General features: G+C 40.9%; 1 protein-coding gene across 1 annotated transcript in view; it reads left to right on the top strand.

The window, feature by feature from the left end:
- The window catches only part of LOC133501325 (eukaryotic translation initiation factor 3 subunit H), a 71,356-nt gene extending 69,631 nt beyond the window's left edge, over nucleotides 1-1,725 (top strand). Inside the window, exons 7-8 of the mRNA XM_061821006.1 lie at nucleotides 920-1,052; nucleotides 1,446-1,725. Coding sequence (XP_061676990.1) covers nucleotides 920-1,052; nucleotides 1,446-1,540 — 228 coding nt within the window. The 3' untranslated portion in view covers nucleotides 1,541-1,725. The remainder of the gene's footprint in view (nucleotides 1-919; nucleotides 1,053-1,445) is intronic.
- The last annotated feature ends 22,184 nt before the right edge of the window (nucleotides 1,726-23,909 follow it).

A 23,909-nucleotide genomic window follows, 5' to 3' on the forward strand; every position in this document is an offset into this window, starting at 1 on the left:
TTCAAATCCTGGACCCGCCTGTTTGGAGTTTGCATGTTCTCCCGATGTCTGCGTGGGTTTTCTCCGGGCACTCCGTTGTCCTCCCACATCTCAAAATCATGTAACATTAATTGCACACTAAATTGCCCCTATGTGTGATTTTGAGTGCACCTGTTGTCTGTGTCCATGTGCCCTTCGTGACACGTGGCAACCAGTTCGGCTTGTACCCCACCTCCTGCCAAATAAAAGCTGGGATTGGCTCCAGCACTCCTGCGACCCTTGTGAGAATAACCAACTCAGAACATGGATGGATGGATGTATAACATTTAAGTCTTAGATTGGCTAATAGAATCAGTGGACCTTAACCAAATAGAGCTTGCATTCTACCTGCTGAAGCGGAGAAACCCCCAGAAACAAACAAGAACTGAAAAAGGCTGCAGTAAAGCACTGGAAAAGCATTTCAACTGAAAAATGGAACAATTTGGTGAAATCAACAGTAGCAGGTTTAATCTAGGTATTGTAAGTAATGTCACCAACAATTAACTGTTATTCACTTGAAGTCAATTTAATAACTTTTCGAATAGTTTTTGTCTTTTGAAAGGTGGGTGGGTTCAAACAAAAGGTGCTCTTTCCCGAGTTGTTTAACGCATCAAAATTTGAATACATTGAAATGAAAGAACTCTGAACTTTTGTCGTATATTCATCTTTTAATCAGAAACCTAAATGTTTCCGGTACACACGCGCGCACCCTGAAAATTGAGCTTGCCATTCCACAACATTTTGTGGGGACTCTCCTTAAATGAACAAGAGTACCGGTAGTTACAGAAACTTAGTTGATTGACTGTCAGCTGGTGCATTCAAACTCCTCTTTCTTTGCTATCTGATGTTGGAACTGTAATGTATTTTCTCTTTTTTCCCCTCCCTCTGTCCTTCTGTGCAGTATCTCCAGAGGCGGCAGCAAGAGAATGCCCAGCGACAGAGCAGAGGGGAAGCGGCCTTGCCTGAGGAGGATATCAGCAAAATGTTCAAGCCCCCCCAGCCGCCGCCTCGCATGGATACGCTACTTATTGCAGGTACTGGAACATAAATATATTCATGTAATGTATGTAGATTGGTGTCCTCTCCAAAGTTGGAACCCCCACCATCCCAAAATACCCTCACAAAAGATCAAGTTCTTCTTTGGAAACATTTCTGCTATTATCTGGAAATTACATTAACCCAAAGTTTATTTGCTAAGTCACTAAGCGAACCACCCCTTTGTCTGCTAGTTTGAGACACACACACCCCAGACACACACACACACACCTGACAGCTTTCTGATTCTGCATTAGTCCTACCACTGATTTGTTTTTCTATGCTTCTGTTTCCATCCCCTTTGTTTGGGTGTGCACAAATGATTGTATGCCTACCTCAATGGGTGTGATTTTGTGTGGGGTGTGTGGATGTATGTGGCTACTCTCCAACAGGGCAAATTAACAACTACTGCCAAAACGTGAAGGAATTCACCTCTCAGAACCTTGGGAAGCTGTTCATGGCGGAGGCTCTCCAAGGCCACAACTAGATAGACAACGGAGTCCAGAATAAAGGGCACAACACAGCAAAGATGTATTCAAAGAAAGTTAAACCAAGAGCTGAAGTGCTGTCCCGTTATTTCTGAAGAATCGATTCATTGTTTTTACACCATTTTGGCGACAAATGTAACTTTGATTTAAAATTGCAATAAAAGTGATGCGGCTATTCATCGTACTCCTTTCTTAGTAGCTTTATTGCTGTTAAAAGAAATTTGCCAATTCTTATTTCTTCTCGCTTAATTCACTCCCATTACTATAAGTATATAAATTGAAGTACCTAGTTATCTAGACAGTCATTATTTCTTTGTGAAATATAGCATCATTTCACCAGTGCTACGATAAACTTTCTTCCCAGATATTCCTTGATCAACTGCAAGTGGTATTCTTGCAAAGTGGAAGCTTTTCGCAACTGCTGTAATTCAGCCACAAAGTTACCAGGTTGTAGAATGCTGGTGTGTACAGTGAGTCATGAAGACTGCTGACTCAATTAACACGGCGTTCCAAACCTCCTCTGCCATTAACATCAGCAAAACAAACAAAAAAAAAAAAAACAAGTGTATGCCATGTACTTTATGGCATGAGTCTCCTCAGCGGAGCATGGCGAGCAAATCCTTCCGCAGTGCCAACAAACGCTTTCTGTGAAGTGACCAATCACGCTTATCTGTCGAGCCTGTTTTAAAGAAGGTGCCCTGCTTCACTGCTCTGTGTTACACAATCCTTTTCTCCACTTAAGGTAGGAGTTAGGTTGACAAGCCATAATGATTGCTTGTGCCATGTAATGACATGCAATACAAAACATTGTCATATAATGAGATTTTTCAAAGACATACTGTTATTTCTCATGTATAATGTGCAAAATCTTCCCCAAATATTTTCAAAAAGTCAATAAAGCACATTATATTTAGGTATAGATTAAAAATAAAAAGAATCACATTGTATAGTCACATACAGATACCATGGTAAAAAAAAGGTATGCATTTACATTTCAATGACATTCAATGTTTTATGTTCCACATTAATACTTTACGGTAATGTGCGCCAACAACCTGAGCTCCCTGACCTGCTCGCAAAGTTTGCAATTTTATGGTCGTTAGCTTAACATATTTGTTGTTACTGCACCAAACGTCAGAAATGGCTGCCCATGAGTTTGTTTTAACTTCAACTAAGACAAAAAATGTCGATCACAAGGGCTAGTTATGCAGCCGCTTTTAAAAGGAATGTGTCATCACTCGTTCCAAAGAAATCGGAAACCACGAAGCACCATGACAGTTCAAAGTGGCTGAATCAAATGTCAGATTGTGGAAGAAGATGGAGAAAATAACCCATCAAAACTTATATAGAAGAGTTTCGGGATGTGGGAAAGTTGCGCAGTTACCAGAGATGGAGGAAGAGCTGCTACAGATTGTAGCCAAATGGAGGGTAAAAAGCTGCGCTGTTACTACTGTGGCCCTACCGTGTCCTGTGGCCTGTCCCAAGATACAGTGTATATATTAGTGCCACTACATCAGCACATGTACAAAGATTGTTATCCATGATTGTTGTAAAGACAATACAAGCAATAAAAGCGCAAACCCAGCAAAATAGAAATACAGACCATTCTTAGTATTTTGAGCATATGGACAGCAGCAAATTGGTGTGTATTGTACATTGGGAGAAGAATTTTCCAGATTTTTTTTCAAGTCAACTTTTGGGATGCGCATAATACTTCAGAACACATTTTAAGCTGTTGTTTTCAGTGCTGTAGATGAGATGTTGTTCAGTATTTATATTCTATACTATAATGTTTTGCACTGTATTTGTAAATAGTAATTATTGCATTCCGGTAATGTGTGTTTCAGAAGACACGAATACTAAACGGACACATTTGTACAAGTCATCCAAAACAAGTGAAATAAATCAACTTGAATACCTTCTGTGGTGAAACTACAAACATTGTTAATCCCGCAAGCTCTTTTCCGCTATTTCTCTCACCTTTGTGCAAAAGTATTATCCTAAGCAAAGTTACTTAACAATCCTATTCAAAACATGATAATTCAGCGGTGTCCATCTGTTGATGGAATTATCCTTAAACAAGTGTGGAGTAACTTAACGTGATTTTATGGGAGCATCAGCTAAATGCCTCGGATGTGGCTATGAGCTCCTTTTAGAGTTGATCCTTCATGCTGGATCAAATGTCTTTGCATATATGGCACTGTGGCTCATTCATCAAGCTTTCTTACTGGAGTCTCCTTCAGCTCAGCAACAGGAAGCTTGACTGATAGCTCTACCGGCTCCATTTAATAAAGAAGCTGCCAGTGTGGTTCATTTCCTAATAATTACACCGGAGCGCTGTTGCTGTTTCTCGACCCGTGGTGCAACAGCAGCATCTAATAAAGCCTCTGATGTCTAACTTGTCATCAGCATCACCTAGTCGAGCAATAACTTGTACTGCTCCTGCCTGCCATCAGTGCAGTCATTAGCGATAATTACAAGTCAACCCAAGTGATAAATGTTTATGGGAGCAGCCGCACTTGAGAGGCAAATAAATTCTTCCTAAAATCACCACACGGTTTCCCCTTCATGCTGCTTGGTTGGGAAATATTAATTTAGCCCAGTTGATAGTTGGTAATTAAGGTATCTGCAAATTTGACAGGCACACCTGTGCTTATGATTGATGCTTCTTATGACGGTTTCCTTCTCTTTCTCGCAGGTATTGATTTGCTTTAGATAGGTGGCTTCTGTTTAAATTGACTGCTCTTTGTTTGCAATTCTGAGCCAGCACCATGGGCCCATGTTGCCCTTGAGGGCTGACTGGGGCGCCACCTCCCTTGTCACTAATCCAGGGATGTGCGGGGAATTCTAAAATCTTCTCAAATGTCTTCGACGGAGGCCTGAGCACAGTGTGAAGCCTGCAGAGTGCAAACATTGTGGCAGAGGTCGAGCTCACTGTGGAGGTGACGCTGCTTTTGACGGGCGTAAAACAGCACCACAGACTGAATCATGTTGTCATGACAGGGATCAAGGCCGGCAGAGAGGAGGTGCTCTGAGTCAAACTGGTGCATTAGACCACCTTCACATAAATCATGGCATAAAGTACCGATCACACATGTGGAAGCAAGAGACCATTGACCTTTTCGAAGTTTATCACAACCTTGAATATGATGCGTACCCGTGTGTCTTCTCGAATTAAACTCTGCATTAACAGTAAATAAACACCATAATGAAGTCACTTTACATCTTTGGCTGTTTTTGTGTGTGTGTGTGTGTGTGTGTGTGTGTGTGTGTGTGTGTGTTGTGTGTGTGTGTGTGAGTGAAATAATTACTTACAGGAGCTCTATTCTGCAGTAGAAATGAGCAATATTCTCTGCATAGATGGGAACCGATAATTAACTTGAAAGTGAAAAAAGCGAGGAGACTCATCTGATGACAGGTACCAAGAGTTTAAAGAAATTTGCCCAACATTTGTTCCTCCATAATGACACTTCTTTGTAAACAAAGACTTAATGGAGTAATAGACAGACTAATTGTCATGCCATGCATTGGTGATGAAATGGATCATCACTGGAGCCCTCATTATTTCCTCTTTTTGTGATTAAATATCCATAATGGATGCTTCCTTACAAAAGAGCGGCGCTTATGTCCCTCTAGCATGTTTCAAAACCTAAAATTTTTCTACTTACTATTTAGTCAGTAGAGTACAATTATCTATTTCAACAATACATGTGTTAGGAGTTACCATTACTCTTAGCTTTGTAACTTATTTTGTACATGAGTGGTGGGGTCAAATTTGAGAAAAACTCTTGAGTATGATGACAGCCTTGTGAACTACAAACACAATGCGCGAATGTACAGTATCAAAACAGAATATGGCTCCACATCTTGGATTCATGTTTGCTACACAGACCTTTAGTAATTTATTGATAATACATTTGTTATAACGGGAGCACAGAAAGTGAAATGGCTTTAATTGTATTTTAATCTAGGCTTATGAAAATCCCGTTATTGTTTAATTTGTGGTATTAGTACAATGAATTGAATGTACACATTGTTGAATTCAATACATTTGACTTTTTAATCTGATGAAACTGTCATTCTTTAGATCCAAGTCAACAAGTTTTATCACTCAATCTACTGTTTATGAAACTGCCAATTTCCATAAAGTCATATGATGTTGCCAGAGGGGGAAACATTTTAGTGCTAGAGTATCAGTGGTGGACCATTCATTTGGTACTTTGGCCTTTAGTGGGGATTTACACAACGTAATCCAATTTATAATATCACTATGGTCCTGTTGCAATTATAAAACCCATCAATGCAACACAAAAACACATTAAAACAGCATGAAAATATTCAGGATCAATAATTACCCAACGACTTAGATTACACCAAAAATATGAATAACATGGCTCATGATCACCTGAGAGGTGGGTTATTCAATTTATCAATGTGTGCAGGTTACTTCAGACATTTTTTGCTTGTCGAATTTATCTCCTTCTTTGAAATTGATCAGATGATGTACAAACGCTGATGTCATTTTGCCCCAGCCTGCTGCGCTTCCGACCCAAATTTAGAATAATTTTGGATTGCCATTAACATTTTACAAACTGAATTCCAATAAAGTTGGGATGTTGTGTTAAACAATTAAAGCAGAATGCAATGATTTGAAAAAAATCTTTAACTTGGAATTTTATGGCTGCAACATGTTAAAAATAAAAAGCTGGTGTGGGGTCATGTTTACCACTGTTACACCAACTTTTCTTTTAACAACATTCAATAAACATTTGGGAAGTGAGGACACTAATTGTCGAAGCTTTGTAAGTGGAATTCTTTCCCGTCCTTGGTTGATGTACAGCTTCAGCCCGTTCAACAGTCCTGTGTCTCTGTTCTATTTTACACTTCACAATGCACCACACATTCCCAATGGGCTCTCGACTGCAGGCAGGCCATCTACTACCCACACTCTTATCACAAAGGCACTCTGTTGCAATGAGCAGAAAGTGGTTTGACATTGTCTTGCTGAAATAAGCAGGGGCATCCATGAGAAAGATGATGCTTGGATGGCAGCATATGTTTCTCCAAAACATGTATGTACCTTTCAGCATTAATGGTGCCCTCACAGATGTTTAAGTTACCCATGCCTTTGGCACTAACACTACCTCATACCACCACAGATGCTGGCTTTTGAACTTTGCCTCCACAACAGTCCAGATGGTTCTTTTCCTCTTTGGACCAAAGGACGCATTGTTCACAATTTCCCAAAATGAAATTTCTAATTTGGACTTGTCGAACGACATAACACTTTTCTACATTGCATCAATCCATCGTAGAAGAACTTGGGCCCAGAGGATCCGGCGGCGTTTCTAGGTGTTGTTGATGAATGGCTTTTGCTTTGCACAGTAGAGTTTTAAGTTGCACTTAACGTATTTACTAACGTTGGTTTTCAGAAGTGTTCCTCTGCCCATGCCCATGATATCCTGGACACATTGATGTTGTTTTTGGTGCAGTGCAGCCTGAGGGATCGAAGGTCACGTTGGTTTTTGGCCTTGCCGCTTACATCCGACGATTTCTCCAGATTCTCGGAACTATTTAATATCATGGACCGTAAAATGATGAAATCCCTAAATTCCTTGTCATTGTCAATTTAGGAACATTTTTCTTTTCTCATGCAGTTATTCACAAAGAGGTGAATCTTTTATCAGAATCAACTTTATTGGCCAAGTATGGGAACAACACATAAACAATTAGTCTTCGGTAGACGGAGGCATCATAGTACGACATACATGTTGAGTACGACAACAGACAGTCAATTGACGGAGAACCATTTTTTTTTTCAAACTCACACTTGTGCTAAGGATGTAGAGTCTTCTATCATTTAGAGCAGTTAGAATGACCTTTAGAACTATAGTCCGGTGCAATGGCTATTGTGCAAAGGCTGTCGAGTCTATCCAGTTTAAAGTGACTAGTCATGTGATGGTCTGGGACAATGTCCACAGCATATAGCTGCTGAAATCTGATTTGACAAAAACATGCTGAAGGCAGTGCAGCCAAGAGACATGCTAGGAAATAAAGAGAGCAGACTGGGGAATAACTTTGTACAATTAAAGTACAAATATTAGGATTTAGGTTGGGGATGTACTGTAGATCATGGATTCCAATCGTGTTTAGGCTAGGAGAGAAGGCCTTGCTGGCCCTGAATGTTCATCACAGATTTGTAGATAACGAAATCTATTGTCTCTCTTTGCCGCTTCAATTCTACTAAAATGTTTCCACCACCTTCGACAGATTACAAATGGTAGTCTAATGTGGTTCTATATGAACCTGCTAATTAACAAATGGATAGACAAGACCTGTGATTCACCCCCCCCCACACACACACACACTCATGCACACACACAGACACAAACACTTTTCTTAGCAAAATGTATTATCACTCTTTGAACGCTGCGTCACAATGGAGGCGCCGTGTTGTGGCGTCCCTGATTTGGATTATTTGAGCTTCATCACAGGAGAAGCCCCAACAGCGTTTAACGGTGAGCGTTACTGCAGAAAAGTCTTTTCTCCATCGGTGCAAAGACTTCATCGCCCTTTGTACCCACTCAAAGTTTTTGTGTGGAGGCACAAATGAAAGTCCACGGAGCTGTACTTGTTAAAAGGCTTGGGAGAAAGAGCCACAGCAGCAGCTGCGGTTTGCGATTCCCTCTCCCACGCTAACCTGCTAAATTGACCGTGAGATGAGTGTGAGTCAGGGAAAATGAGAATAACATCCTCATATTCAGATGCTCAACCTACTGAGGCAGTACTTTCTGTGATGTCATGTCTTATTCTGCATTTGTAGAGATTACCCATAAACTACATGCTTGAACAGAGCTTGTGAAGCCAGCAGCAGCTTTCTCTGTGAGAGCAGACAGACATTTCCTCCGCTGCAATAGAAGGAAATACTTAATTAGGATTATGGGATTTGTCTGTGCACCTTCAGATTCCTGAGGCGCAGCCCGAAAGATGTCAGAGGGATATGAGTTTGGTCTCATTTAATCAACGGGTGCGGCCTGCGCCGCTCTGACCCCAGTAGTAATTTATTAGGGCTCCAACACAAACACGAACTCTTTCAGCATGGCTACCAACGCCCTGCCACTGGTGACCGAGGGTATCAGATGGCAGAATTTTATAAAACCGGTTATTTCCCTGTCAGCCCTGAACGGATTTCTCTTCCTTTGCTCCTGCATTTCACCACTTATATTGCCATGGCAACTGGCTCCTGTGTGGAATACCTATCTCCAGGATGTAAAGTAGTTGTAAAAATACTGTTAAGAATCGGGAAAAACGAGACGAAAGTAAGCCACTCATGGTTGTAGGAAGCAGCGTGCTGGATTTAAGCATTTACGGGATTATGCACACAAATCCAACGCAGCCTGCAGAGTAACTCCACACATCCCGTGAGAACACTCCACCTGAGGCGGGCCTGCGCTCGCATTATGTCTCCTTTTCTTCTCTGAGGTCAACAGATCTGCCGTGTGATTGGCACCCGTATAGATCGAGCGTGGTGTTCTCGTCGCAATTCATCTCTGGCTGCCACCCAGTTCGACGGCTGTCACGCTGCAGTGGCACAAATCCTACAGGCCATTATGAGGCAGGTTTAATCCCCGCAACAGCGGCAAGAGAAGTCTTTCAAGGAGGTTTTCCAGGCATGACACCGTCTGTCACATGCATCTGTGGGCTTCAGGCAAGGCTACAGTGTATTGTTGTGATCCCACTCCATCATTAACGTCTGCTTCTGTTATCCCTAAAGCGCAAAGACAAATGTACTGGATGTCCTTCTGCCGAAGATCAATCAAATACTGCTCGTAATCTGTTATCTGCGCTCTGATAGTCACATTCGGCCTTGCTTGTTACATACAGTGTCATTAGTCATCCTTTTATTGATGTCTTGATTATGTAGGTAAAAACATGTGTAAAGAATTTTAGTTACGGCTGTTGTGAGTCAAGGTTATTTTCCGGCAGAAGTAAAGGAGCCACTTGGTTATTTATGAATCTGCTTTGTGTAAACAAACTGACAAGGGCTCATCAATTCTCTAACTCATACCCACGTTGTCAAGGCAATTTATTGTGGCGCGTCTTTGTTTTAACGGGTTGCTCCTGTAGATGGTCGAGATCGCAAAGCATGGCTGACACTCATGTCTTCAAGCTTGAAATGGCGGTAAAGCCAGCAAAAGGATTGCTTAGCTCAGCGTAAAAAGTGACTAAAGCAAAGTCATAAAACGTGCTTTCAAACCAACAATTCGAAAATTGAATTAACACTTTCTGATCATTAAACTTCATGAAGCCATTTGTGTTACCTTTTTCTTTAACCATTTTTTGACCATGTCTGTTTGATTTTAGCTCTTCACGAGCCACATCTATTTAGATAGCAGATTCCATACACAATTTAACTCGGTGTGTTTACATGGTAGAAGGTTTATTAATTAAAGAGCTCTGGAGGTCATCATGCTTGTGTGTGATTAGTGAAAATTAACTAAAAGTTGTGAGTAGCCGCAGTATTATTCATGATTTAACAAAGGCTGTAATTACTTGTTCACACAGGAGCAGATTTTTTTTTTCTTTCACCTTAATAAATTGTCACAGTTTAAAACCTGCCTTTTAAATTCACTTGGGTTATATTTGTCTGGTATTTACACTTGTTTGATGATATGAAACATTAAAGCATTTCCCCACTCTGCAAAAATATGGCAATTTGAGAATGGAGCCAATACTTTCACAGCACCGTATTTATTTCATTAGTCTGCAGCATAGCGTCTAAAAGCTACTTCAAGTATTTCTTTGGACTCTGTGCTTTGTTATCTGATCTGAGTCAGAAAGCAGAAACAGAATTCTTTGCCAAAAGGTGCGAAACTGTAGCAAAATCACTGATCTCTAGTGCATAAATATTTTAGCACCCTTCTGTTAGGCTAGCAACAGCAGTGGTTGTGTGCCTTTGATGTCATTGTATTTGTCTACAGCTGTCACCTTGCCACCTCTAATCTGGGTGTACTTCTCGGTGGTCAACATCCAAAGCAAGCAGTGGCGACTTTGAAAGGCGCATAACATAAACAGCTCGGCACTCAAGTACTGTAGATACTGCCCGTGTACTTCCCATTATTGGCTGAACTCCTTCCTTCCAAAAGAGCACAAAAGCCGTGCATTTATTTGTACGGCTCACAGCACCTCTTCTTGAAGTCAGCAGAAGACATAAATCTCTGACCAAATACAGCTGCTCTTTCTAATTGTAAATTATGTGGTGGTTGTAAAAGAAAAAGAAAATTCATCAAAATGCAAAAATCATGAGAATCCTAATCCATCAGGAGGGCAGATGCAGCATATGATATTTGGCTATTACTTATTCGCTATTGCAAAGCAATCTGTTGCACGACTAACATTATTTCTTGTTCCATTAATGCACCAGGCCTAATTGAACTACAATTCTAAGTGTTTCCACTTGAATCCCTTCTGATGACTGTTTATGCTAAACTAATATACACATACGTAATTGACATCTGGCCCCTTCTCGTTTTTGAATTAATACCCTGTGATTGTCTGAGCTATATCTCCTCCTAATTGTTACTTTATTTTGAGGCGAGGCTCTCTTATCAGTGAGCCAATGGGTCTTTCTTTTTTTTTTGCTTTACTGAGTCAAAGCGATGCCTATATTTAGAAATCGGTGGCTTCTTTACTTGACAATCTAAAACAGGCATTCCCAAAGGGTTTGTGCTATATGCCCAAAATAGAAATTTTATTTCAATCAAACTCACTAAAACACATTATGCACGTACACTATTGCCATAATATACACTACATAACAATTATGAAGAACCGCAATGTGTGAATTTATTAAAACAAACATGATGTCCCAAGTCCAGTTTAGCAAAATAATTTTAGACAAGTGGTTCTCAACTGTTTGGACTTTGACCCAAATCAAGGTAAAGTTTCAATATGTCAAACTTATCTAATACAAATTCTCACATGAAATATTACAGTGTGCCTAATAAACACAAATTGAACTTTAGCCATAAGCAGAAACAATCAAAATAGTGAGATGTTAGAGAGGAAAATATTCCCGCTATTAACACTCAAATGTCAATGTTGGGGACAGAAAAAGCTCCATAACACAGGAAATGAATATGAGTTCAGTAACATTTTGTAAATGCAACAACTTTTGTGCATAGGTTTAGATTCAGTGGTCACTTTCAGAAAAAAAAAGTAAATTTTTAAGTGCATAAAAATGTCTTTGTTTCTTGTTTCTTTGTTTCTTTTTATGTCCATAATGCTATTTGAAACCTTTGCGTTAAATAATTGCCAGCAGAGCTGATTTTTTTTTTTCTACCAGAAAATTTTAGACTCATTTAAATTAAAATTATGTCACAGGCTTATGGGGGGGCATTTTTGAATAAACAATGGAATTTTCCAAAAATCTTATATGATCACTATAGCTCAAAGTGAAACTAAAAATATTCTTAAAAACTTTAAGACAACAATATTTATAGTTTTATCAAGAGGCCCTGTAGCTCAGTGGTTAGAGCACTGGTTTGATAAACCAGGGGTTGTGGGTTCGTATCCCACTGGGGCCTCCACTCCCTGAGAAGGGTTGCGTCAGGAAGGGCATCCGGTGTAAAAATTGTGCCAAACATATATGTGTTCATCTGAGATGACACGCTGTGGCGACCCCGAAAGGGACAAGCCGAAAGAAACTTACTTACTTACTTATTTATAGTTTTATCACTAAATAGGCTTGTTTCAAATAGAATTATATGAACAACAAAAGTTGTTTTGGCAGTATGGCTGAAGCAATTTGAAATAAGCCTTTAAATAATTCAGATCATTCATATTCAAAATGAATTCGTCTACGACTATCCTTTAATGCTACATTAACAAATGTATGTTTTATTTTATAGGATGTAGCGACCTCGGCCAACTAAAAATATAGAAACCCCCCAAGAAGAAATAAAAGTACAGGAGTTTTTAATCCACAAACTCAAAATACCATTTGAATCAAGGTAACATTCAAGTACTATATACAAAATGCAATTCAAATAGGATTTTAAAAAAAAACAAAACATTTAACTTGTAATCAACTGTTTTATCAGCGCTCCCCTCTTTTGTCCCAAATTAAACATATTTCATTTAGTCTTGTCTTATGCTTGGCATTAGCCATGCTTATTAGCACGTTTATTCTGTGAAATGGTGGCCGCCCTTTACTGTAGTTTTACAGATCTTTTTTTATTTTATTATTATTTTTTTTTTTTAGTCGAGCGACCCATTGAGAATGGGTCATGTTGAGAGTCATCGTTTTACACGATGCTGTAAATCAATGACGTCCTTCTTAGACTTCAAAATTAATGGAACCAAATTTGTGTGTGTGTGTGGACCTGCTGGACATCCTATTTTTAACAACCCCCCCCCCCCACACACACACACCCACTCACACCCACTATTTGACCCCACCCTTACTTCCTCCTGAATTCTGTTTTAATAGCTCTGCAGCACTTTCTTTATTCAGCTCTCCAAGTGTGAATATCAATCATCGCTGTCACAACCACCTTCCATTCTTATTTATTTACTCATCCTCATTTTCATATTTCCCCTCAAATGCCAAACGGGGTCATTTATTCTAATTCCTGACGAGCTCCCCTCTGTTCCTTGAATTTCGGAGACGCTTTGCCTTGCCCCGGGTGCAGTGATTGATGAGATGCTTGTGACCTCTAATAGACAGAGCCACAATTAAAGCTCATCTTAGACTGACAAGGCTCTTGCAGATAAATGCTGATAGCAGCCTCCTGTTTGATGTTAAGTCACACCCTCCTTGCCTTGGTCTCTCCAGCTTGTGTCCTTAGAGTGACTGATGTGCATTAGTCTATTTTGACCTGGCCGCTAAACAATTCGATTCAGTTCACGTATTCATCTGCGCCGTTCACTCACCGTGTATCCAATGTGTACTGTAGTTCCATGCCCAATCAGAGCCTCATACATTTTTATTTCCAAATTTTAAGTTTTGGACATAAAGTCACTTACATCCTTGGAATTTTCTGTTAGCGTCCAGTGTCCTTTGTTGGAAGCCATAGATATCTGTTTTTGTTTGTGAAAAGTGTTTACTTTTCTTATATTGGCTAGCATGCAGCAGTACTGCAGACACTTGGCTTTGTTTATTTTAATTAATCTCTGGTTCATATAGTGAGGTTTGTGTGAGCACAGTTGGGTACCAAACCCTCTGTTGTGGTGAGAAAGTGGTCCATTTTTCAAGGATCATATAAACAAATGAAATCATTGACAAAGCAAATTGAAAGTGTTATTTAATGAATTCATGATGCATACAAAATGTTTTGCAATAATAACATTGTTAGTAGCGGCACAGTGGAGCAGCTGGTTTGAGTGCTGGCCCCACAGTTCTGAGGACTGGGGTTCGAATCCCAGCCCCGCCTGTGTGGATTTTGCATGTTGTCACCTACGTGCCTGCGTGGGTTTTCTCTGGGTATTGTGGTTTTCTCCCACATGTCCAAAATGTCCATTTATTGAAGACTCTAAATTGCCGCTAGGTGTGATTGTGAGTGTGACGGTTGTCTTTCTCCATGCACCCTGCATACGGCTTGCAACCGGTACAGGTGAGGATAAGCGCCTCAGAAAATGGATGAATGGACATCATTATTATTAAGCCGAGTTGCAGCATGTTTAATTTACAAGTATTAACATTGCACTCAATTATTTCCTGTCTTGCTCCTGAGGATAATAAGAGGAATACAGTAAAAGACATTATTGTTTTATTTTTAAACCTGACAATGTTTTAATTCTAGCACTAAAATTAGACAATGCTAAACATCTTCCTGTTCCTTTCGCTTATGTGGTAGTAATTTAACTTAATTCTATTAATGATTAATAATAATTATGGTCTAATATTAATCATTATTATTATCATCATCCATTTTCCATTCCACTTATTCTCACTAGGGTTGCAGGCATATTGGCGCCTCTCCCAGCTATCTCCAGGCAAAAAGCGACCATTTTCAGGTTCCATACAAACTATCATTCACACTCACGTTCACATCTCCGGGCAATTTAGAGTCTTCCATTAACCATGCAGGTTTTTGGGATGTGGGAGGAAAAACTAAATTTTCTGTAGAAAGCCCATGCAGGCACATGCAAACTCAACACGGGCAAGGCTGGATTTAAACCTGCGTCCTCAGAACTGTCAAGACGGATGTGGTAACCAGTTGCACTGTGTTCCACCCGTTATCATTAAGAGTCATAACATTCTTTTAACGGTTGTGTTTAAAGAACAATCTTGCAACCGTTTTACATGAAAATCATTCAGTACTTTAAAATGATAATGAAAGAGCTCAATGGGTGAAATGGGTTTAATATTCACTCCTCACCAACGTTTCAACGCATGTCATTTGCTTTATGAAAATGCTCGGCAAAAGTTTGCTCCATTCGTCGCACTTGTCAGTGCAAATAAACATGTAGCACATGCCAAATCCTCTTTGCACTCACTGCTTAAACATCCAACATCATGCACTTTCATTCGGAATAGAAGCCTCCTCTATGCCAGGAAAAAATAACAGCACAGTTGGCTTCCTACATTTTGAGTGCAGCGATGCTGAAGAAATGAAATTTTTGCCAACTGAACTGTTCCCAAATATGTTTCACACCGTGAGCACAGGTACAAACTGAAGGAGCGGCACACAGCAGCTGTCACTGACCTTTTAAATGTGTGAATGTTTTAGTTTTCACTTGACAAGACAGCTTAGTAGCCTACGTCCAAACTAAACACTTCTTGTACAAGCTTTGTTTTAGTTGGGAGTTAGTTTTTTTTCCTTCTTTCTGAGCTCATTTTGAATTTAACAAATGTTGATGTGTGGGCCCTGAAGCTTGCCATTTGGTGTCCATTTATTTCCTTTGAGGGAAACAGCAAGCTCACTGACATTCAATCACATTATTTTGGCACAATGATTTGCTGCCTCCACCTGTGACCTGAACCACACATAACAAACACGGTGACATGACAAGCGTGCTACAAATCAAACCACAGCAACACACATACACACTCGGTCATGTCTGAATAGAATAGAATAGAATGGACCTGGCAACAAGCAGTGTATGAGCAAGACAGTACAGTGCAACAGCCTCTATTCTTGGGTTTGATGCATCTTATAGTGAACTTTCCACATAACGTTTGGTGCAAATGGGTTGCTAGCAAGCTTCAGGGTCGGTTGTTCCAGCGTCCATTAATAATTTGTGTAGGTGTTACTGTTATGTTTGGAACGTGCATAGATTTTTTGCCTGGCAAAAAGTGTCATGTGTTGTCAAATATGGGGTGTGTGTGTGGGGGGGGTGTTGCTACACAGAAAGGGCGCAGCTCATTATCTAGTGTGCCATGTTTGTATCATGAAATGAAAACAAAACAATTTAGCTAAAAGGAAAATGGTCCAAAGTGTACAATACAGTGAAGTTTAATCACAACTGGACACACAATTAACTGGCTAATGATGATGCACGATGGAATGGATAGGAAAGTGTATTGAAACACTTTTTTAAAATGACATTTGAGATTTCAAATCCTCAGATTTTTTGCCAAATTGGACCACTTTTTTATTTCCTTAGTCCTCTGTCAAAGGAAACAACCTTCCTTTGTGTTTTCAAGAAACAAACAAAAGACACACAAAAAAAATCTTGGACTTCAGGTTTTGGAAAAGTGATCAACATTGCTGCCTTTTTTCTGACATGTTGTAATAAAACATTAATCCAGTCATTCCCAACAAAGTCCCCGGTCTGTCCAATTTGAAATTCTAAGCCCCACATAAACCTCACATCAAAACTCATGATCAACATATGGGACTTTGATCAATAATTTTCCATACAATGTTACTTAAATATGTGGCTTTTTTTATTACATTCAATAACTAGCAAGTAGGCTAATATACTATTAGCAACGGAATCAGTCTTTCATCAGGGTTTTGGTTTGACTTTATGACACATCACATATCAAAATGCAAACTTTTGATTATGGAAGGTCTGGACCACCGAGTCATCCAGACGTCTCCTGACTGTTCAACTTTTCCCAAACACATCATCCCTGCTAATGTTAACATGACCCTCTTTCGTCCAACATTTGATCGGCCTGATTGTTCCAGTATCATCCATGGCAAATATGCATTCAAGCATAGGGTGGAAATGCATGTCATAGCATGGTAAAAGGATTTTAATTGTTTCAATGGCTGAAAAGTTGTGTTTGTGTGTATCAGTTAGGGATAGCAGGTGATGCTTTGTTTCCATGATCTTTTACGGCACCTCTGACTCTGGTGAAACTGACGTTTTATTGTCTGAGAAATGTGAATATCAAGTATGTGAACAGCTTACATGAGCACGTAAAGAGACTCGCCATAGTCCCTCCCCTCTCACATGTACGCTCTCTCTGTTCAAGCATATATAACTTTATTCATTCCTTATTACTGTTTAACAATATATGTATGAGTTTCCAGCACTGTTACATTAGATTTTATTGATTAAAGGCCACAGCGAGGCTTGCACACACCTGTACACATGTTAAAAAAAGATATCGACAAAGAGGAATGTTGGGTATCCAGGGTAGGTGTCTGAGCACCTATACCCCCCCTCCCCCGCACCCATGCATTGTAGTATTTTGTTAAAAATAATGTTACGTTTCAAACACAATATGCACGTTTTAAGTGTTCTTGTTGTTTTTCTTTAAATTTTTTTTTACTACAACCTTTTTAATATGACATCAGTGGAAGAACTAGCCATCCTCCAGAATCATAATTGCACCACCACCACGATTCTGTTCATGCTCTCGACCCCAGTTAACTCCAAAGAATTACATTGTAGTTATACATGGTCAATATAGATGATCACACCAAATTCAATGGTGCCTACGACTTTTGCACAGGGCAATAAATCCCACAGAGCTATTGGCGACATATACTACAATATCCTAATGCTAGTGGTGGACTATTATTGCTGCAGTTAAAGACAAAACAAGTTTATAGCAGTCATAACAGAGTCTTGTAGGTACCGATGACCCGCGGGGATCCCATTTAGAGAAAACAGGTCGACATTCTCAAATGCGGCAACCACAAAACCCAAGGCCAGGTAGGAGTCAATTTTTGTCAGTGTTTTCCACAAAGCATCCCTCAGGCTCAGCTTGAATACATTCTTAAACAATTTTCATGGCTGAAACTGACATCTGACAAATGATCTTTGGAGCCATTTGTAGGACATTTACTTCGTATTTAGCCTTGGCCAGATTGGAAAGTCAGTCAAGAAAATTTCAGCTTCTATATATATACACACACACACACACACACACACACACACACACCACACACACACACACACACCACACACACACACACAACTCATTAAATCTGGCTGTGCACAAAATTGGATGAGATGCTCAGGCACTGTTGGACATAACAAGCAATGTTCAGGAGGACACTGATAGTCGACTGAGATGGGGCCATTATTCATATCCATTATATCTTTGTAATTCCTATCCATTATATCTTTTTTGTGCACTATGTACACCATCACGTTTGTATTTGCATTGTTGAGCAAAGGTTTCCATAACTGCAAGATGACAAGAGACTGGAAATCTCCCGCTATGTTTTTTGCTCCCAACTGAAGAAATTTGGTGTGGTTATTATGTTTAAAATGGATTTTGTTCGTTTGAGTTTTTACATTGTTTTGTCTTTGTTGTGAAAATTTGACATACCAGCTCAATGGTGATAGTGGGATGGCTGTGTTCATCTGGCTTGAATCCAAAATGTTCCACATTGCTGTGGTGGTGTTGGGCTTTGCAACGAATTCCATTTAAGTCGCTCAACTTTGTGTAACTGTGCAGCTGCTGGCTTGCGGTCAGAAAACTTAGCATGGGGTACGCTCGGTCCTGCATTGGAACAAACGTGTGCAGATGTGGCCATTCAGGGGGGGGTGGGGGGGCGGGACCTGCTCCACCCTGCCCATCACTACCTCTGATATCTTTAGAGACCAAATGGGTTTCATGTGTTTGCTTTCAAGTCATATATTTGTTGTCGTTATTTTTTTGTGTGGCTCAAATGGCTGGCCATAGAGGTGGACAGTCTCTCATGTTTAGTTACATTGTCCCGCCTTTTTTAGTTAAAAAAAAAAATCATATGCCTGATTGCCAACAGCAATGTGAAATACTAACAAATAACATTGGTTTTATGGATCACTACTCTCTTTTATTTTTCCACATGAAATGAAGACCCCCCCCCCACTAATTTTAATCTATTCAACTCTTATTGTATTCAAATAACTGTTGCCTTCATCAAACTGGCAAGCAATGTTTACTACATGCAGTTAGACACGGTGAATTTCCTTTGTGCATCCCAGAAAGTTGATGCTGTTTGCCTTTTCAGCAAAGTGTTCTAAATGCGTAATACCTGTTCTAGTACATTTTGTCCCTGACATTGTAAAAGGCTGGCACGGAAATTAAACATAGCATTCATCTGGCTGTGGTGCCTGAATTTGTTTCTACAAAAACACCTTTCTCTCCATCGCTCTTTTGACTTCTGCTTGATTTTAAAGTTCAGATGGTCTGGTCCGCGTTCTTTAACGTCAAGCTTCTGCTGGTAAGTTCTTCTCTCAAAAGGTGCTGCTGAGTTAACTGAGATCTACGCCGCCATATTCCAAACCGTGCATGTAGCTCTTCTTTGTTCCACAATGGCTAAAATACCCCAATAGATCAAAGGAATACTTCACTGGACAATGAAAAGCCTTAATCCGATAGGTCATGTAATATGTACTGTACCTTGAAAATTTGAGGTTAATCCAATATCATTTGATGGTGTTTTGAGAAGATTTTTATCGGCAATTACGAATTTTCATGGGCACTGCCATTTTGGCGTGTCACATGACTTAAAAACAGGAAGTGACGTATCCTGTGTGCAAACAAAGGGAATACACAATCACAGACAGCGCTGATTTCTCGGATTTATCCTCATCTGATGAAGAAATAGCAGTATCAGTTGATCCGGAAGACGGAGGAATATGTCCATACAGAGTTGAACCTGTGGCTGTAAATAATGGTGAATATTTGGATTTTTGTCTGACTAGCTAACTAACCACAGGAACAGAACGGTCGAACACTGATGGTGTTGGAACAATAATTATGGAAGCTTTTGATATAGGTCGCTCAAACAAAAAAATATGAGTAGCACCGAACTTTTCAACAAGAATGGACAGCCTTTGTGGAGAGCGAGGGTTCTGCTGTGTATTTAAATTCACAGATGGGGAGTATGCTAAAGCATTCGTACTCGACGTTGCCTGTAAACATTTTGCCAACTTTGCATAAAGACAAGATAATCAAACGAATAAAAGAGATACCTTTGTCCGCAAGAACTGTTCAGCATCGTACCATCGTAATGCCAAATCAAATTGAATTACGTTCACGATTAACGGATGGAAGTCTCAACACCTGCACGACGTATGAAAGCACAAGAAGTCGCATTAATGGGAAGAAGTACTTTTGTCATCATTGGTTAGCAACATCATAATTTTATTTAAAAGAATTCAGAGACGTATCGTACCCTAAAAGGGTTTGTCCCACGGAAACATGCAAATACACTCGTATTTATGTCGTACGGCTCAGGGCGACCACACTTAGCTAGCCACTGGGTCCTTAAATGTTTCTTTTTCTTACTGAGCAGAATACAGTAGGGCATTTTCAAGTGTCCGATGGTGGCGGTACTGCATGTTTTTACGGTACAAATCAGACATGATTTCTTTGTTTACACACAGAATACGTCACATCCGCGCCAGTAGTTCACGTGACTTGCCAAAATGGCGGTGCCGATGAATATTCGTAATTGCCAATAAAAAATCTTCTCAAAACACCATTAAATGTTATTGGATTAACCTCAAATTTTCAAGGTACAGTACATAAAACATGACCTGTCGGATTAAAGCTTTTCATTGTTCAGTGAAGTATTCCTTTAAAAAAAAAATCAAGAGAGGCAGGCCCGCAGAAGGGAGATTTCTTTTTAAAAACACATTAAATGGGCCCTGCAATGCGACGTCCCCCGCAATTCCTCTTGCGTTGGACTATGACCAATGCACAAGTCAAACTTTTAATGAAAGTTTACAGAAAACGTGTTAGTGTCCCTACACCACAAGCTGTCGTAGATAGAGACAGCAGAAACAAACAAAACCTTTTTACAATACAAACTTTTCAATGTCCCCATTTAAAAAAATACACATCCTGTACATATAATTTGTAATATTTTCATTCTAATGTTTATTTTAATTTAAGGGAGCACCCTTTAATTTATATTGTCAGAGCTGATTACTTTTCAAAATAATCTCACGTCATTTTTTGTGTGAAATTGTTTAGTACTTTGCCAGTTGATGAAGATTGACAGATGATCCTATTTCACTGAAAAGAATATGAGTGTTTGTCCGGTGAGTGACTTGGCCAGTGTAAAATCTCCCACTTCATTCTCTTGCTCTGTTGTGATATGTGCTTTTGTTGACTTTGATTTGATTAGTTTTAGTTTTTTTTCATGTTGTATTGTTTTCCTGTCTCCTGGTAATATTATATCTAATTAGCTCCCTCCGGCCACACGCTTCATGTCTTGGTGTGCCTCACTGTCTCGGCAATTTGTATTTAGTTCCCTGTTTCTTTGTCTCTGGTCTTTGTTGGTTTTTTATTTCCAAATGTCCTTATCACGTCACATCCCTCCTTGAGCCGTCACCTTATTGTGGTGAAGGGGTTTGTGTGTTTCGATGATCCTAGGAGCTAAGTTGGGGGGGGGGGGTTGAGGGGAAGGGGCTGTCAACTGTTCACCACCTGGTGGTGAGTTGGCTCCGACGGTGGGGGAAGATGCCAGTCCGATGTGGCAGGGCCAAACGTATTGTGAGGGTCCGCTGGGAATGGCTGGCAGATTCAACTCCAACTTCTGAAAGAACTTTACTCACGTTCCAGGGGACTTGAGGGAGCTGTGGATGTAAGGTGGTCGGTGCCTGTCGTGGTGGCAACCCCAGAAGATGCTGGTGGCCACCAACAGTGAGGAATGCTGTCAAGCTGAAGAAGGAGTCCTATCGGGCATTTTTAGCCTGCGGGACTCCTGAGGCAGCTGATAGGTACCAGCTGGCCACGTAGAATGCAGCTTCGATAGTCACTGAGACAAAAATCCGGGCGTGGGAGAAGTTCGCTGAGGCCATGGAGAACGACTTCAAGATGGCTTTGAGGAAATTCTGGTCTGCCGTCCGGCATCGCAGGAGGGGGAAGCAGTGCACTGTCAACACTATGTATAGTGGGGATGGGGCGCTGCTGAATTCGGGATGTTGTGAGTCGGTGGGGAGAATACGTCGAAGACCTCCTCAAATCCACCAACACTCCTTCCCATGAGGAAGCTGAGTCTGGGTTCTCTGAGGTGGGCTCTTCTCTCTCTAGGGTTGAGGTCACCGAGGTGTTTAAAAGCTCCGTGGTGGCAGGGCCTTGGGGGTGGATGAGATTTGCCCAGAGTTCCTAAAGGCTCTGGATGTTGTTGGGCTGCCCTGGTTGACACGCCTCAGCAACATCGCGTGGACATCGGGTATAGTGCCTTTGGATTGGCAGACTGGGGTTGTGGTGCCCCTTTTCAAGAAGGGGACTGGAGGGTGCGTTCCAACTATAAGGGGATCATACTCCTCAGCCTCCCTGGTAAGGTCTATTCAGGGGTACAAGAGAGGAGGGTCCGTCGGGAAGTCGCATCTCAGATCCAAGAGGAGCAATGTGGTTTTCGTCCTGGCCACGGTTCAGTGGACCAGCTCTACACCCTCAGCAGGATCCTCAAGGGTGCATGGGGGTTTACCCGACCAGTCTACATGTGCTTTGTGGATTTGGAGAAGGCGTTTGACTGTGTCCCTCGAGGTGTCTTGTGGGGGGTGCTTTGGGAGTATGGGGTACCGAACCCCCTGATACAGGCTGTTCGGTCCCTGTACGACCGCTCTCAGAGTTTGGTCCAGTCACTCTACGTTCCTACCCTCACCTATGGGTACGAGCTGTGGGTTGTGACCAAAAGAAAAAGATCCCGGATACAAGCGGCTGAAATAAGTTTCCTCCGCAGGATATCCGGGCACTCCCTTAGAGACAGGGTGAGAAGCTTGGTCATCTGTGAGGGGCTCAGTGTTGAGCCGCTGCTCCTCCTCATTGAGAGGAGCCACATGAGGTGGCTGCAGCATCTGATCCGGATGCCTCCCGGACGCCTCCCTGGTGAGGTGTTTCAGGCATTTACCACCGGAAAGAGACCCCGGGGATGACCCAGGACACGATGGAGAGACTATGTCTCTCAGGTAGGCTGGGAACACCTCAGGATCTCACCAGAAGAGTTGGAAAAAGTGCACGGGGAAAGGAAATTCTGGGTGTTCCTGCTGAAGCTACTTCCCCCGCGACCTGACCCTGAGAAGCGGTAGAAAATGGATAGAAATGGATGGACGTCACATCATGATGCTTTCTTTCTGTCGTGGCGAGTCTTCCCCTTGATTTTCTCCGTTACTTTGTTTTTTAATATCTATTAGATTTTAATTTTTTATAATTTTGTTCCGATACTTTTTGTGTTGCCCTTTTCCTTATAAATATATATTTTTCCCCGATTACTCCTATTCCCCTCCCTTACCTCTCCTGCTTCTCTGCTTTTGGGTCAACCTTTGCCTCTACCAGTCCACCGCAAAACCTTCATTGGGGACACAATCAACACCATTGTTGTTTTGGCAGTATGTTTTGGGTCTTTTTCAAATTTCTGCATGACAAAGGCTCTTCCATTCACTTTGGCTACAACTTTTTTTAAATTGGCAGATTTGATTTTCTGCAGTCTTACATCATCAGTGAAGGTTTGAGAGTTTGGCTCAGAATAAACTATGCTTCCATTACTGCCACTGTATGCGAGATGAGCTTGTATTTTTGGGTTCATGAGATCTTTTCTTTCTTCTTGCATCACTTTGGCAGAGGTTCGTCTTTAGTCCATCAAACTTCCCTGATTAATTTTTTGAGCCTTGCCTCTGTATTTACTGGCGAATTCCAGCCAACATAAATGTTTTTAGTCCATCCATTCATCCATTTTCTCAGCCGCTTATCCTCAGAAGGTTCACGGGAGAGTTGAACCTAATCCCAGGTATCATCGGACGGGAGGTGGGGTACACCCTAAACTAGTTGGCAGCCAATCGCAGGGCACACAGATGTATTAACAAACAGCAATTCACACTCACATTCACACCTAAGGAAGAACTTAGTCTTCAATTAACCTACCATGCATGTTTTTGGGATGTGGGAAGAAACCGGAGTGCCTGGAGAAAAGCCACACAGGCATGGGAATCACATTCAAACTCCCCACAGGTGTGGCC

This window comes from Syngnathoides biaculeatus, chromosome 5 (assembly GCF_019802595.1).
Source record: "Syngnathoides biaculeatus isolate LvHL_M chromosome 5, ASM1980259v1, whole genome shotgun sequence".
NCBI classification, from domain to species: Eukaryota; Metazoa; Chordata; class Actinopteri; order Syngnathiformes; family Syngnathidae; genus Syngnathoides; species Syngnathoides biaculeatus.